General features: G+C 38.9%; 1 protein-coding gene across 3 annotated transcripts in view; it reads right to left on the reverse strand.

Moving 5' to 3' along the window:
- Positions 1-7292: 7292 nt before the first annotated feature.
- MYO1B (myosin IB) overlaps positions 7293-17580 on the reverse strand; it is a 184638-nt gene continuing 174350 nt past the window's right edge. For all 3 annotated transcript variants that reach the window (XM_024733654.1, XM_024733655.1, XM_024733656.1), the window contains 4 exons: positions 16471-16603; positions 15662-15814; positions 14057-14184; positions 7293-9143 (listed from right to left, as the gene is read on the reverse strand). In XM_024733654.1, coding sequence (XP_024589422.1) covers positions 9020-9143; positions 14057-14184; positions 15662-15814; positions 16471-16603 — 538 coding nt within the window. In that variant the 3' untranslated portion in view covers positions 7293-9019. The remainder of the gene's footprint in view (positions 9144-14056; positions 14185-15661; positions 15815-16470; positions 16604-17580) is intronic.

Raw genomic sequence — 17580 nt, forward strand, 5'->3', positions numbered from 1 at the left:
CAAGGGAACTTGTTCATGTTTCAGGGAACTGGAACACTCGGGCAGGGTGGAGGTGGAGGGACAGAGGGTTAGAAATGGAGAAGTTGTGCTTCCATCTGCTCTATCTACTGAACAATTACCATGTGCTGGGCACTGCCAGTTTGAGCTTCCACATTGGGGTTCCATCTTTCCTGCATGTTTTTTATATTGTGGCATCTCCCATTAATACCCAGCACTATAAATTCATAAATGAAAATTCAGGAGTTTGACCATCCTTTTCTAATCCAACTAAGGGAGCCTGTGGTGGGGAGTAGAAAAACCGGGAGACATGAATTGCAATCTAGTTCTGCCAGAGACCATAAAAACTTGGACCAATCACTGAATCTCTCTGGGCCCTGATTTTTCTTATCTGTGATGTAAAGGAACTGGAAGATACAGATTGGCAATTCTCAAACTATGGAGTGTTTGCAAGGGGTCCATGATTCCACATGAAGTTCTGCCTGTTGATCGTACTGATGACTGCAAATGTATGTAGTTCCTTTTTGCAAATGTGCTGAGATGTTCTATGATTAAGCAGGTGCAAATTTACTTAAGTAATCAACTTAGAAAAATTATGTACCTACCCAATCAGAAGATGCTAAAAGCATGACCACCATCATGCAGGCAGTCATGCATAAATTAAGAAGGGGTCTTCATACTAGAAAACATGGGGATCCACCCAACTAGATGACAGACGCTCTCAATATTGTTTCATGGCTAATCTTGAAACTCCAATGTGTAAAGGAAAGATTCTCTTTTTAGGTAAGAGTTGAAACTGCTTTTCCTTCACTAACACTTTTAATCCTCAGCATCCACATTCTAAATCAAGGTGGCAACCAGGGAGACACTCTCAATGTACCTTCATTTGAACAGCAGTGTTGGGTTTCTACCAAGCAATCAGCTGGCATTTTTGTCTAGTGATACACATTTGGCAAGACTTGTTGAGGTGAAGTCTAAGATAAAGCAAAATGGCCCATTCAGGGATCTGATTCTGGTTTCAAGACATTTTGTTAGTTTCATGAAAAGAACAAGTGGTAATGCAATTATTGAAAAATAAGTGACGTGATCACATCAGAATAGGACTCAACGTCAAAACTGGAAGAATTTAAATTTTTACACTCAACGTAAAGCAGTTCCCATTACAGAACGTACCATGTCTCGGCAGAAAATATAATTGACCCTTGAACAATGCGGGGGTTAGGGGAACCAATCCTCCACACAGTCGAAAATCCATGTATAATTTATAGTTGGCTCTCCATATACGTGGTTCCTCCGTACCTGTGGTTCAGCACCCAGGGATTCAACCAACTGTGGATCGTGTAGTACTACAGTATTTGCTATTGAAAAAAAATCTACGTGTAAGTGGACCTGTGAAGTTCAAACCCATGGTGTTCAAGGGTCAATGGTATAATGAAATCCTGAAGTGGTTGCCCCAAAGTATTCAAAGATGGGTTTGTCTGGGAGGTAAGTGGCAACCATATGACTAACGATGACTTCTAAGCAATCCCGGATGAGTAGAGCAGACCTGTACCTATTTTCCTAACTAGCCACAAGTGCCCATCAGAAATGGCATCCTTAGACAGGGATATGAATTGTGTCTGCATCTGTACATATCAAACCACACTTGTGAAATAAATTGTCTCAAACAGACTTTGTGTGTCTGGTGTGGGCAGTTCAAGACACCACATGACATCTTCATCTGTGGGGTTTCTTTTCTAGTGGAAGGAACAAATTGGGGGGTGGATTTCCTTTCCTTTTTGTAATGTTTCAGCGACAGCTCCCAACTGCTTTTTCTTTAATGTTACCCGATTCCATTTTTTTTTTTTTTCAGATCCAAGTCCAGCTTGTGCAAGGAAGTAAAGAAAGCTGTTACCAAACAGCTTCCGAGATGATCAGAAAGACTAGGTTCCAACTACTGACATTTCTTGAATCTCTACCTTAGTTTGTGCCGAGTGAGTCCATAATACCCAGACACAAGAACTTTTTCCCCATTTATATTTAAAGCTATAGTAAAGTGACCATGTTTTCCAACAAAAAGACATCTATGAACATCTTTCTTTTTATTTTTGTTTATAGTCACCCAAATACTACAAAACAATGATAGAAATAAGTTGCCTCCCCTCCTGAGTAAATTGTATGCCTGGGCAGCATTAAACTTGTCAAGCCCTTTTTGAACTTGAATTTCAAAAATGCCAGCTGGGACATCTGAATAGAAACTTACTGATTTCCCCCATCAAAAAAGTATTCAGTAGTTTCAACTGAATAAAATGGTGCCGAGTCCTATCTAATAGATACAGTTCTATCTTCCGTGAGCTTTATTCTAAAAACGGTTTTCAAACTTTAGGAAATTAATTTCAGGTCATTTTTAGGGGCTATAACAAGGAGAATGAGTCATTATAATTACTCTACTTAAATATAACACTATCCCCTTTCAGAAGATAGAATATATTCTAAGAGACAATAGAATGGCAATATTACCATATACATTATATTACTGAATAAACAATGAAGATGACCTTGTAGCTGAAGGACTACTTTCAGGTTTCTAAATGGACGACAGTTTTATTTTCTTCTATGCAGTGCCTCAACCACTCCATCCCTCTCCCTTCTGTGTATGAGCTGAGACCCATACAAACTTCTTCCTTATTTGACTTACAGATATGCGTACCTTTCTGGGAAATTATTATTGTTGCATATAAAATCAATATTAAACATGTTTTTGTTTGCCTACAATTTGCCCCTCGTGGGGAAAAAAAAAAGGATCCATATGCCTTTACTGCTCCACTCTTGTCAATTAAAATCTCGACCTCAGGAAAGCTGAGTTTGCAGTGATCATTTTAGAGAAGGCGATTCTGAATTTAACTAGCTCAGAACTGCACATAAGAGAATGGATTGGGTGATTACTAGGAAATGATTTAGAAAAATCATTTTTTTCTAATTAAAAAAAGTGTGGGAGTACCAGAGAAGCCACAGATGTGGAATCCACCTGCAGCACCACCTGGACTCATCTACAAATATTATCTATTTCTATAGATAGATATTATCTATCTCTATTATCACTGTACAATGTAAGCTGTTGTAAAAGACTGAAAAAACATTGTAGAAGATTGTTAAAGAACTAGAAAAACCCTCAGAGGTCTCTCATTATCTACCATCAAAGAACTTAATCGAAGAGGGAAACACCTAGAAACAAAAGAAAATACTCACATGCACTTACATGATAATTTTATGAAGACTTTATGGAAAATTGTAAATGGGGATGATTAGTAATATGGATAGGAACCGATGAGTTAATGGAAAAGCAAAATATCACATAAAATTAGAAGTTGTTAATTTACTTCAAGGAAACCTTGAATATTTTCCCCATATAATCCCATTAGGAACTCCCATGCCCAATCCCTGTGGCTAGTGAAGGGCTAATTTTAGAAGTCCAAATTTTTAGAACTCTATCACTACTCAAAATACCTGAAAATGTGTATTTATTAGTTTTAATGCTTTTCCCCCTCCTATCACAAGAAGGTAGGACCTCTAAGAGTTATGAATTTCCCTTCTAAGTGACTATGCCAACATGTCACAAAGCTATAATAACTGACACAGTTTACTATTGACACAAAGATACATAATCAATGTAATAGAACAGAGAATAAACAGTGCAGTAGGGCAAGGATGACCTTTTCAATGAAAGGTGCCGGGTCCACTGGGTATCCATACGGAAAAAAAATGAATCTTGACTCCCTAGCTCACAACATTCAAAAACAAAAACAAACAAAAATTCCAGTAAACTAAAGAGCTAAATGTGAAAGGCAAAACAATAAAGCTTCTAAAAGAAATCATAGGCAAATCTATTCATAACCTTGGGTAAACAAATATTTTGTAAACTGGAAACTAAAAAGTACCAACCATAAAGGAAAGAATCGGCAAACTGCACTACACTAAAGTGGAATGTCTATTCATCAAAAGACACTGGTAAGAGAGTAGAAAGGAAACCAGACTGTGAGAAGATGCTGACCTCACACACATCCAATAAAGGTCTCATATCCAAAACACACGTGCAAATCAAAAAGACAGACAACCCCAACAGAAAAAATGGCAAAATACTTGAATAGGCACTTCACAAGAGATGATAAGCAAATGGCCAATATTGAAAAGGTACTTGAGCTCATTAGTCACCAGGAAAATGCAAATTAAAGAGCCATCAGAAGGATCAAAATGAAAACAACTGACAAAACGACTGACAATACCAGGTGTGGCAACTGTGACCCCATACACTGCTGGGGCGAGTGTAAACTGGTAGATTCTTTGGAAGTCAGTTTGATGGAATCTACTAAAGCTGAACATATCTTACCCTATGACCCAGCAGCTCTATCCCTAGGTGTATATCCAGCAGAAATGTGTACAGATATTCACCAAACGATGTGCACAAGAATGTTCGCAGAAGCACTATGCACAACAGCCAAATGCCCATCAACAGCAACGTGGATTACAAAAGTGCCACCTACCCGCATGATGAAGTATTACGCAGCCAGGAGAACAAACTTTAGCTACATGCAATAATACGAATGAATTTCACAATTACAGATCTTCCTCAACTTACGACGGGGTTACGTTCCTGATAAACCCATTGTAAGTTGAACATATCACAAGTAGAAAATGCATCTAATACACCTGATCTATGGAACATCATAGCGTAGCTTGGACTACCTTAAACATGCTCAGAACACTTACATTAGCCTACAGTTGGGCAACATAATAATAATTTATTATTATTCAATAATAAATGTTGAATATCTCATGTGATTTATTGAATACTATACTGCAAGTGAAAAACAGAAGGTTATATGGGTACAGAATGGTTGTAAGTGTATCAGCTGTTTCCCCTTGTGATCACGGAGCTGACTGGGAGCGGCGGCTGCAGCCACTGGCCACCATCACGAGAGTATCATATTGCTAGCCCAGGAAAAGATCAAAATCCAAAATTTGATTGAAAGAGGCCAGAAGGAGGAGTATATACTGGATGATTCTACTTATAGGAAGTAAAACAAAAGGGCAAAATTAATATATAGTACTAGAAAACAAGAGAAAAGTTACTTTTATAAGGAATTATGTCTGGGATGGAGAAGGGGGCTCCTGGGTGCTATCTTTGGGGTGCTTCTTTTTTCGGTGCTAGTTACATGGATGTGTTCACTCTGTAAAAATTCTTTGATAGGTCCATTTCTGGTTTGTGTACATTTCTGATGTGTATGTCGTTAAACAAAAATATTTTAAAAGAGAATATGCCAGATCCATTAATTGGTGAGAGAAAGAAAGAAAGGAAAAGAAAAAAGAAAAAAGTTGGGATGAGTATAAGTGAAATGACCTAAGAGAGTACCCTTAAAAATCCTCATCACAAAAATTAACTATGAGAGGTGATGGATGTTAATTAAACTTATTGTGATAATCATTTCACAATAATACACCCATAGCAAATCATTATGTTGTATACCTAAAACTAAATGTCAATTATGTCTCAAAACTGGATTAAAAAAACATTAAAAAACTAAGTGAAATGATAAGGTAAGCTGGCTGATCTATTGATATTTCTTTCTCTCAGTACTGCCAGGCCTTTTGGTGAACATGGAATTAAATTCTGTTCCCAGTTTCCTCCTTAAACGCTGAGAAGCTGAGATTATTTTCCTTACAAACTCAGATTTTTGTTGAATTTTATGTAACTGAGCAGAGGGATCTGGCCACCATGCCAGCAAAAAAAAGTTAATGAGGAAGAGATTGTGGTTTACGCTGTACTGTGATTAACTCCAGATTTTGAAAATGATCTTCAAACCAGAGAGAACGAAGCAAATGATTCCAAGATTTGGAAGAAAACAACAGAAAAACTAATTTTCTACTGAGTGGCTATTGGAATAGAAGCTGATGAGACCAGAAAGCAAGTGCTAGCTGGTCAAGGCCGCAGCTTCCTAGGGTTTAGCTAAGCAAACCCTGAGAATGAAAGTGCACAGAATGGGAATTGTTAAAATGATATCCAAAGAAAGAGCACCTCAGCTCCTCAACATTGAATCTTCAAACGGACAATGAAAACTCACAGCTGCTACTCTTACCAGGAGGAAAGAAAAGCAGAACTACTGCCCTTCGTTCCACTGCACTTTTTTGTGAATTTGAGTACTGCGGTATTAATGGAAAAACAATGACCAGCTTAAAGACAAAGGCTCTTACTACAATGCCTTTGGGCAAAAGCCTAATATAATAGAACATTACGGAATTTACCAGCAACATACACCATTTTAAAAAGTGCTTCTTATTTGAATATCTTAGGGCCTAAATTACCTTACCTAGTACATGAAAAATAGCGAATAAAAACAAACAAACAAAAAAGCTGTTGTCTATTATATTTAGCCTCAAAGAATTTTAAACCATGCTGTAATTATCATAATTACACTCAGTTACATGAACTTGAGAGTTCTCACTCAGCATATTATTGAAATGACATGATAATAAAACTGTTTATTCTCTTAGATTTCAGCCAAATCTTCAATACTAAGGATGTCCTTCATTCTCAGAACCCTTGGCCCTGGTGCTTTGCCATTACAGACATACCTGTAACCCCTGGGGTATGAGCAAAGGTACTCAAACTACAGCTGAAGGTCTTACATCTAAGTACTGGGTCCAAGTTATTATTCCAAGAGTGTGAAATACAAAACCGTAACCAGTCTTTAAGACAGTAACTTTCCCATGTTCGCTTCTTGCCTTGTGGTAGATGGATGTCAAAGTCAAGGATAACGGCGTCAACAGCACTGCAAACTTGGCGACTACCATGGTCTGATGTTGGTCCTCACTGCCTGGTTACTTTTTTCAAGCACAACATCTACAAGCCACTCCAGGGGCTGGGCAACAAAGTGGTGGTTGGGAACAAGTTAGGACTGTGTCACTAAGGTACATAGGAAATCTGGAGTGCCACCAATACTTTAATTCTCCACTGCAGGACAGTGACAGAAATTCAAAGATACAGAAGTACTGGATGCTCACCCGCTGTAGTAGGCAACATTACAGCTTATCTAGTCAGGCATGGGGGTGGGTGGGCAGCACAGGCAGGTCTGGTCAACAGTGCCGTGCCCCTGTGAACTTCCGTTCAGGAAACAACCCAATGATGATCAGCAGGGGACCAGATAAATACATTATAGTGCACCCACACAACGGAAGACTATACGGTACAAAGAATGAAGAGCGAAAAAGGCAAAGTAAAGAACAATATCTATAATAGCTTTTGTCTACTAAAGCAGGAGGAAGATAAGAATCTCTATTTTTATTTCTTCTTGTAAGCATATGCATAAAGTAAAACCAATTAAAAACAATGGTTAACTTTGCAGGGAGGCACAGGAACTGAGCAGATGGGTGACTGATGGGATGGAGAATTTGTATTATTTATCTTTTTACATTTATTTGTATGTTGAACAATGTGAATGTATTACATATTTTTTTAAAACATTTTAATAAAACACCTCTCAATTCCAAATTTCTACTCACCTATTTCAGTAATCATCAATCTACCACTTTATATACATGTTGGAAAAGACAAAGAAAGTAATTATATCCTCTACCTGAGCCAATAAACACAAAGGCTTCTGAGAATTTCTTTATGGGAGCAACTTTTTAAAGTACAAAAGTTAAAAGAAAATCCCCAGAAAAGACTTTCAACGAATGTTTCTGGTTTACAAAAGGTAAGTGAAATTCAATTACACAGAGAACGCGTAACGTTTGGTTTGTAAAGCCTTTCTGTGCGACAATACATTGACAACGTAAGAAAATAGCTTGAAATACAAAAATACGGTTGTGATCCAGGAAATGGCACCAAATTCGAACAGTTTTATTATTTAACATACCAATGTATATACATTATCCTCCCAAATGAGAAACGATTTGATTCCGAAGTTTAAAATATAGTTTCCAAAATGAATCCTTACTGTGAATTTGGGGGGGAAAAATCCTGCAAATTAACACACACCATTTTGATCCTTGACTAAAATATGTACCCTGTACTAATCATCTCTCTCATACAAAATGTATATTATAAATAAAACTTTCAAAAAAGATCTCGGATGTTTATTGCACATCATATAGAATGCTTGCCACCATCCGAAAGGCTTTCAGCCTTTCACTGTAATTTGGGTGAAAACAACACTCTGCAGATATTAGCATATCTAGGATCATATATGATGTTTACCAGAAACGGGAAAATATAACCTTACTGGACTGCTTCTGTCACTTTTTCTAAAATAAGAATGACTCTTTTCTACCGTTAAAAGCAATCACAAGAGATCTGAACACTTTAAAAGTCCTGTTCAAATGTCAGTTTTCTCTTTTCAAATAGAAACCACACATAGAGGCAATTTTACCGAGCCATATATCAATGTATCTACTTCCTAGGACCAGCCCTTCTTGAAGTATATATTGTTAAAGATCATACTACAGGGTTCCTAACAAATGCTGTCCATCATCAACAGTTACTGTTTTGGTCTCAACATTTTCAAACTCTCTTAGCCCTGGTACAGCCAGCACAAACCAGCCAGAATGCAATGGCCTTAAAACAAAAAAAAAAGGTTCCTCATAAGTTTTCGTATCACCTAGCACAATGCCTAGCACAGAGCAGGCATTCAATAAATAGTTGATGAACGGATACACTATCTGTTAAGACCGTTTCCTACACTTAGATGTATTAATGATTTATGAGTAATATGTTGCTTTAGGGCACAAAGATCTAACATGATGACTAAACAAGAAACACGCACGACATGGCATAGATATTGTTAGTTTCTACAATCTTGTCCCAGGACAGAATGTGTACTTTAAGGGTTAAAACTATTCCAATAGTAAAATATTTTTATTTTGCCAAGGGACTCTAACAGTATTAACCTTTGGCAATTCCCGAACATACAATGAACCCCAAACAAAGCAAAACCAAATTGCACTATTACAAAGAAACGAGTCCATGGAAGCAGAGGGGAGGCGCCAGTTAAGGGACAGCGACTTCAAGAAGACGGTTGTTTTTTCGCTTGCATGTTGGGACACTCCCATTTTTCTGGTTGCCCTGAATAAACTTCACACATACTTTGTCTTGTCTGAACTGCACCAGGAACCTAGGAGGAAAGAATAAGACAAACTGAAGAAAAGTACACATTAAACAGCTGATTACACTAACACCAGCTTTTGTTTTTTAATGGATATTTACCTTGACAAGTATCCCCTTTCCATCAGCCCTTCTAGCCACAGGATCACACCAACAGGTATTACACTGCATTTTGCTTCCAGTGGCCATAATTTAGCCCTAAGTAAACTCAAGATCATTATATTCCTATACCGTAAGAAGGGCTATGAATAATTATTTCCATGTTTCAGACGGAAAGATGAACGTGCTATTTTTCTCCATTTCTGCATAGCAAAAATATTAAATTATCAACAAATTGAGAAAATGCAATACAGAATTTCAGAAAAGGGGCCTAGGGCTTCCCTGGTGGTGCAGTGGTTGGGAATCCACCTGCCAATGCAGGGGACACAGGTTCGAGCCCTGGTCCGGGAAGATCCCACACGCCGCGGAGCAACTAAGCCCGTGCGCCACAACTACTGAGCCTGCACTCTAGAGCCCGTACTCCACAATAAGAGAAGCCACCGCGATGAGAAGCTCGCGCACCGCAACGAAGAGTAGACCCCACTCTCCACAACTAGAGAAAGCCCGCGCACCGCAACGAAGACCCAATGCAGCCAAAAATAAATAAATTAAATAAATAAATTAAAAAAAAAGAAAAGGGGGTCTAGAGACACTCCAGACTATGGTTTCCAAATGTTGGATATTTACATACATCCTACACATCTTTTTTCATATCTACACACTAAATAAATGTTTCAAAATAGCTGTGGCCTACTGAATAAAAATGATGAAATCATGAGTCTGATCTACCAGTTATATTTTCAATATCCACACATACATAAAAATCTATCAGCGTACACCTAAAGCCACCTCTTATGCTACCAGTGGTATATGTGGTACACTGTGGGAAACCATATTCTAGTTCAAATCTTTCCTTTCATGGATCAAGTGCCTGCCCACAAGATTATCTGTCACTCCTTCCTACAACAGACATATGACTGGCTTCCCCCTGGTCTGGGTGCTGTGAGGGACAGACATCCAGATGTATAAATTGAGGTCTCTGCCCTCCAGGACGGCATCACCAAGGAGGCATGAGGGCAGCATGGCTGAACCAGAACCCAGCCCTTCCCAGCTCAAGGCTTGTGCTCTTTTCTCTCCACCATCAGAATCAGTGTAATGTTACCATGCTTTCGGTTATGTTTCTCAGGGAACTGTTTTCTGAGTTACTGGCATATAATTAAGCGAGCCACTCTAAAAACCATGTGATGGGTCACATGCTCACTGGCACCCACGACGACAGCTCTGCTCTGTACATGTTAGTCTCTGTTTCAAGGTCTAAAGAGGCCACATTTTGCAAACATTAGCTACTGGAGTGAAACGTGACACATAAGTTTGTACTCATCAGTGGTACTCCTGAGCTTTCAAATGGGCTGTTTCTTTTCAACGTGAAAGCACTAAAAAAGAAGCTCTAGTTCTAAATTCACCTGAGATCTCTCTCCAGCAATGTATACTTATATCTATGTGCCTCAGGAAAAACAAAACCTTTCAAGTTTAACATAAATAATCAAATATTTTTACATTTTAATTTTTAAAGACCACTTGTAGTAATAAATGTACGGGGAGTTCTTTTCCCAATAAGTTTAGCATACACTGGCTGTCTCTGTGTTCGCAATTCATGACCGTGATTCACTCTAGAAATGACGGTAACTAAACTTTACCGAGTATTTACTACGGACCACACTGTTCTTAGTAAGTTACACATATTAACTCAACTTTAAAACAATCCTATGAGGTAATTATTTATCTCTATTTCATAGAAGAGAAAACTGAAGCCTGGCCCACAGTAAGGACAGAGAATCAGAGAATCATCCTACAGCAAATAATCATGTCAGATGCATGATTTCACAGCACCAATAACAGAACTTCACAGTAAAAGGAACATAGATTAGTTGTTTGGACTTGAAATATTCAGAAAAACAACTGTATAACTTAAATATGTGTATGTGTGTATTACATGTATGTGTGTATACATGTATGCATATACACGTGTATATTTAAAATACTGAATAGAAAAATTCACTTTAGTTTCTATTACTATAGATTCATTTTTAGAAATACTATAGATCTTATTTAAGGTTATCCTTAAAACGCAATCTATTTACAGATTGAATAGTTTGGGAGTTTAAGGACTGGGGATTATAAGGCAGCTGAGTCCCTCACTGAATTCAATTCTCACTTCGACATGTGCAGGTTAAAACTGCTCTAAGGAAGTAACAGGCCTTTGACTTTCCTCCTATAAACTGACATATAGGGATTGTGGAGACTGGGTTTGTTAGAATAACTACTTCTACTTCTGAAAAGGATCTACTGAGGAAGGTCCTGGTCACAGAACAGTATGCTGTTTACAACACTGGTCTGTATAGTCTGCAAAAATACGTCATGGGCACCCCTCCCCATGACTCTGTAAAATTTTGTTTAAAATGCAAAATTTTGTTTGAAATGCTCTCCAAAAAGGAGTATAATCCCTGCTTAAGAGCTCCCAGAGGTTATGAATCAGAGGCTACATGGGAGCCTTGCTCTGCCACGTGGCTTCCTGCACTGCCCAGGAAGGGACCACGGTGCTAGGCAAGCTTCCATCAGCTATTTTATTTTTATGAGACCAACCAATAATTAGGAATAGGGGAAGGAACGGTGTTCTGGACTGGTTTGTAATGCTACTAAATGTTTGTTTTCTTCACGTGGCCACACAGAATCTTCGCACAGTCAAGCATGTTTATTAAAAGCCTACACAGCTAGAACATCACATCCCTCTTCTGTGACAAGCAGGGTCCCTGCCGCCCTGAAGCAAACTATCCCCATTAGTGTTCTGAGATCATGTGCCTCGAACAGAAATTGTGAGAGCCACTGGAGGGGTCCTGTGGTTGATACAGCACATGGCACCCCCCGGAGCCCCTCAGGAGAGTCACAATGTGCAACAAGACTGCAGAGGCTCTGGGAGGTGCTATAGTGAAGAAGGACTGTACATTTCTTCACAGCACATCACTGCTAACATCCTGCAAAGGCAGTGTTCTCAGAATGCCAGTTTGGGAAGTGCTTAAAGGCAGCAATCCTTTGTGGCCTGGATGTTGGCACGATTTTCTCTGCAAAGATGGCCTTATTAATGTAGCAGACCAAATGCGAGGCTGCTTCATCCATATATCAAGGAGCTTCTCCATCTGAACACATAGAATCTTTCCACGATGAGTGGGAATGACCAGTCACACCAAAACAAGAAGTGTAGTTTCCTGACTTATGAAAAATTTCAACTAAAGAGAGTTTAAAGATCTAACAGCCCTCACAGGTTAAAACCTTAATTGACTGGAACCCAACAAGCCCTTATCTTTTTTCCTAATTTCTTTGTTTTATGAGAAAGGACTCAATCATAAGGAAAGTTATTTTGTGTAAATTGCATTTTCCAATATAGAGTATACATAAAGGCCAATATTCCCACACCCCCGCGCCCCATCTAAACACCATTCTTAGAACAGACAATGAACCTAAGGTTCTGTCAATCCTAACACATCAAGGAGAGTTGGTGTGGTTTACAAGGGGACAGGAATGGGTATGTATTTATTTTAGAGAGACTTTTATAAAGACTTGAGATAGAATAGGCTGGCAAAATCTTCATTAATGAATAAAATCATGTCCTGAGCGATACGGTGTTGCAAATTTTTACTCTGCGTGCAAGGAAGTAGATACACAGATAGTAAACAATCTATTAAAAAGTAATCAAGTAAGTGTCAATCCACATAGTAACTAAAATTCATGTCAATGATCTCATATTGACCGATTTAATAAATGGAGGGATGCTCCAATCTGCACACAAATCACATGTCTCCATAATCAGAGCCCTAATGTGAAGCAAAAAAAGCAAATTTCAAACTCATAGCCGTCTTGACACTAGTGAACCGTTGTCAACATGGAACACTTACTCTATAACTCTCGTTTACATGTGAGAAAAGGTATCTCAAGTACCTAACACATCCCAAACCGGCACTCCTGACTCCCCACACCTCAGCCACCCCCAAAACCCTCTTTCTTCAGTGTCAGCTACTGCAGTAAATGGTACCATGTAGGCTCAGGCCCAAAACCTAACACCCAGTATGTTAATAAGTTCTCGTTTTCCTTCAAATCACACTCAGAACCTGACTACTTCTCACTACTTCCCCTACTCACACCCTAGCCTAAGCCTCAACGTCCTTACCCTCAAGAGCTCACAGAAGCTCCCAACTATTTTCTCTGCTTTCACTCTTGCCTCCCTAACAGTCATTCCCCACCCTGCAGCCAGAGAGCTCTTCAAAAATCATAAATCGGATCACGCCACATTCTTGCCCATAACCCACAGTGACTTTTCATGAGCAGCAAAATCTCAATTCCTGACCTCAGCTACCAAGCTCTACACAGCCGGGCCCCTCTGCCTCTTGCTCCAGGGTCTTTCCTCCCCATTTCAGTCTGCCACCACACCCACTCCTGCTTCAGGGCCTTTGTACCTGCTGCCTCCCCCGAAGGCATCTCCTTAGATTCCAGTTTCGATTCAAATGTCACCGCATCAAAGAGGCTTCCCTGATCTCCATATCAAAATTAACACCATCTGACCTTTAACCTGCCTTTTTTTTCTCCACAAGCACTCGACACTAACCAAAGTCACACCACCTATGTATTATTTCATCTCCTCCACTAGGATGTCAGGTACGTGAAAGTGGGGACTTGGTCAGTGTCACTCGCTGCCCATCCATCATCTAGAACACACGCCAGACACATACTCGGTACTTAATAAGTAGTAGCTGTAAAACTGAATGAGACCAGATCGCTCAACTAAAAACATAAAGTTAAAAGAAGGCATATTCACACAATTCATGAACATACTCATCAGAAATTTCAATATTGAGCTTCTGTTTGGTTTGGCTGAGAGTTGTCCGATAGAGCTTGGTGGCCATTTCAATCAGGTGATCACTGCTGAAGAGAAAGTCTCCTTTACTAGCTGCTTCCGAGCCCTGAAAGGACAAACCAAGAGTCAGGTTATCATAATTAAAGACAGCTCGGGAGGTACATGTTTACGGGTTTGTCTGAAAACACATTTACAGTCTCTTTAAAAATATCAGCTCCTGGAGTCCATCCTCCCGAATGAATAATAATGACAAAAGCAGTATTTCTTCCAAGTTGCTCCGAGCACTTTAGTAAGGTTACCTAACCCCTTGCCACCCCAAGTTGGTCGACGGACCAGAAGCACCATCCACATCACCTGGGAGCTTGTTAGAAAAGCAGACGCTCAGGCCTGACCGCAGGCCCACCGCAGACGATTCCACAAGAAGACCCCTGGGTGAACTCAGGTTCGAGAAGCACTGACCTAACCTATAACTCATTCCGAAAGGGCTGTTCTGAAAGCTCCTCCATGATTTGGTTAAAAAAATAAGAACAACAACCACCAAAAGACTTCCAACAAATACTCTCAGGCAGTGGCGTTCAACTTTAGCTGCACAAGGCACTCAGCTGGGGAGCTTTCAAAATACAGGATGCTTTTGCCCCATTCCAAGAAACTCTGATTCGGTTGGACTGGGGAAATGGCCTGGGGACCAGCATATTTTAATATATAAGCGAGGCTCGGAATCACTGATTTAATATGCTCCTTTAGGCTAAAATCCAGAGTGGGGAAAACAGGCTGAACTAATCAGCTTATGGGATTTTCTTATGTTTAGAATCAGCTAGATAGGTTACTATCTATTAGCTAGGTATATGTACCTATATATGATTAATATTTGCTGACATCTGTTTATTCAGTGACTATTTGTTATGTGATAGGCACTATGCTAAAAGCACGTTACATAGTTTCTTTTAACCCTTATAACAACACTATGAAGTAGGTACAAATATTTTCCCTATTTTAAGAAAAGGAAAATTAGGTAGGCATATTAAAGTTAAATGATTTGGCCAAGGTCACTGTAAAGTTAGTGACACCAATACCAGAGCCTACATTCTTAACCACTCAGTTCAAGTCAGTAGGTCTTAGTTAAGCTGACATTAAAAAATCTTTAGGTCAAAGTTACTAGGCAGTTGTTTTATTATAGTTGCATCCTTTAATTAAAACCCCCCAAATTAATGATGAACAAGAAGACATTTACTAATTGAATAGATAGAAGAAACAAAAGAAGGAAGTATAATTTTGAATGTCTTGATATTTCCAGGAATTAGTCTCAAAATAAGGCACATCATGGTGGGTGTAAACAAAAAGCTACTCAGTGAAATGAGAACTCAAATGAACGAGTCAAAAAGAGTCATTAATCTTATTTAGTTACTGAAAAACCAAGCCTGAGATTTTACATGAGTGAATATAGACCAAATTTGCAGGTCGGTAAACAGAATATATAAACTTCAAGTAACAGAATTATTCACATGTGGAAAATTTTAGATCAATGTCTGAGAGACTGGACCAATGCAGAAATCTTTCAGTCAAATCAATAGTTAAAGCTTTACCTCTTTGAGGTGGACGGCAAAGAAGCCATCATTTTGTGAGCTCATCGATACTTTGGTTACATCCACCAGGGGAACCTCTGACTTGATCTGTCCAGACTTTTGATCAGCAAGAAGGAGATTATTATTTGTTAAGAGGAAAATCCGGGATGTACTCTACAAGAAACCAAAACAAAAAAGGATGTAAAACCAATGATCAAAAATCCCCCCAAAAGAGTTCATGAGCTTAAAGCATTGTTATTTGTAGAAATGTAGAAAATATTATTCTAATATTTTTCAGCATGCACACCTACGTAAACGAGAACACACTAAAGAACATAGATAATCTATTTTAACTCACAATAATTTCAGAGAACAAGCAAAATTCCACCTAAGCTTAAAGAGAAAACAGCTCCATTCACAATAACTCTGTAGGGTATATGAAATGCAAATTTTTTTGAAGTATAGTTGATTTACAATGTTGTGTCAGTTTCAGCACAGAGCAAAGTGATTCAGTTATACATACACACACACACACACACACACATATATATGTATTTAGATTCTTTTCTGTTATAGATTATTACAAGATAATGAATATAGTTCCCTGTGCTGTACAGTAGGACCTTATTGTTTATCTATTTTATATATAGTAGTGTGTACCTGTTAACCCCAAATTCCTAATTTACCCCTCCCCACTCCTTTCCCTTTTGGTAACCATAAATTTGTTTTCTATGTCTGTGAGTCTATTTCCGAAATGCAAATTTTAACATTCAGAAAACTGTCCCAACTGATAAACACTTCTTACAGGTCTTCAGGGTTCGCGTTTTTACCTTCCCATTAGCACGGTTAATTTTGTTCACCACTTCAGCAATGATAATCTTTTCTTCAATGGCATCTTTGAGTTTCTTATACTTGGGATTCTTGTTGATTTCCAGGTAAGGCCCTTGGAATGGCTGCCCAACACTAAAGGAAAAAAGTTCCTCACGTAAGAAATGGTTTCACATGGAAGTACTACTAACTAGAAAAAGGTAACAGGTCAGTTGATTTTGAAATTCAAATTTCAAATATATATATATTTTTTCTTTTCTTTTTTTAACATCTTTATTGGAGTATAACTGCTTTACAGTGTTGTGTTAGTTTCTGCTGTATAACAAAGTGAATCAGCTATACGTATACATATATCCCCATATCCCCTCCTTCTTGCGTCTCCCTCCCAACCTCCCTATCCCACCCCTCTAGGTGGTCACAAAGCACCGAGCTGATCTCCCCGCTGATCTCCCCATGCGATGCAGCTGCTTCCCGCTAGCTATCTATTTTACATTTGGTGGTGTGTATATGTCAATGTTACTCTCTCACTTTGTCCCAGTTTACCCTGCCCCCTCCCCGTGTCCTCAAGTCCATTCTCTACATCTGTGTTTTTATTCCTGTCCTGCCCCTAGGATCATCAGAACCAATTTTTTTTTTTTTTGGATTCCATATGTGTTAGCATATGGTATTTTTCTCTTTCTGACTTACTTCACTCTCTATGACAGACTCTAGGTCCATCTACCTCACTATAAATAACTCTATTTCGTTCCTTTTTATGGCCGAGTAATATTCCATTGTATATATGTACCACATCTTCTTTATCCATTCATCTGTTGACGGACACTTAGGTTGCTTCCATGTCTTGGCTATGGTAAACAGTGCTGCAATGAACATTGTGGTACATGACCCTTTTTGAATTATAGTTTTCTCGGGGTATATGCCCAGTAGTGGGATTGCTGGATCATATGGTAATTCTATTTTTAGTTTTTTAAGGGACCTCCATACTGTTCTCCAGAGTGGCTGTATCCATTTACATCCCCACCAACAGTGCAAGAGGGTTCCCTTTTTTCCACACCCTCTCCAGCAACAACATTAGAGAAATGCAAATCAAAACTACAGTGAGGAATCACCTC

This window comes from Neophocaena asiaeorientalis, unplaced genomic scaffold (assembly GCF_003031525.2).
Source record: "Neophocaena asiaeorientalis asiaeorientalis breed wild unplaced genomic scaffold, Neophocaena_asiaeorientalis_V1.1 scaffold24, whole genome shotgun sequence".
In the NCBI taxonomy this organism is placed as follows: domain Eukaryota; kingdom Metazoa; phylum Chordata; class Mammalia; order Artiodactyla; family Phocoenidae; genus Neophocaena; species Neophocaena asiaeorientalis.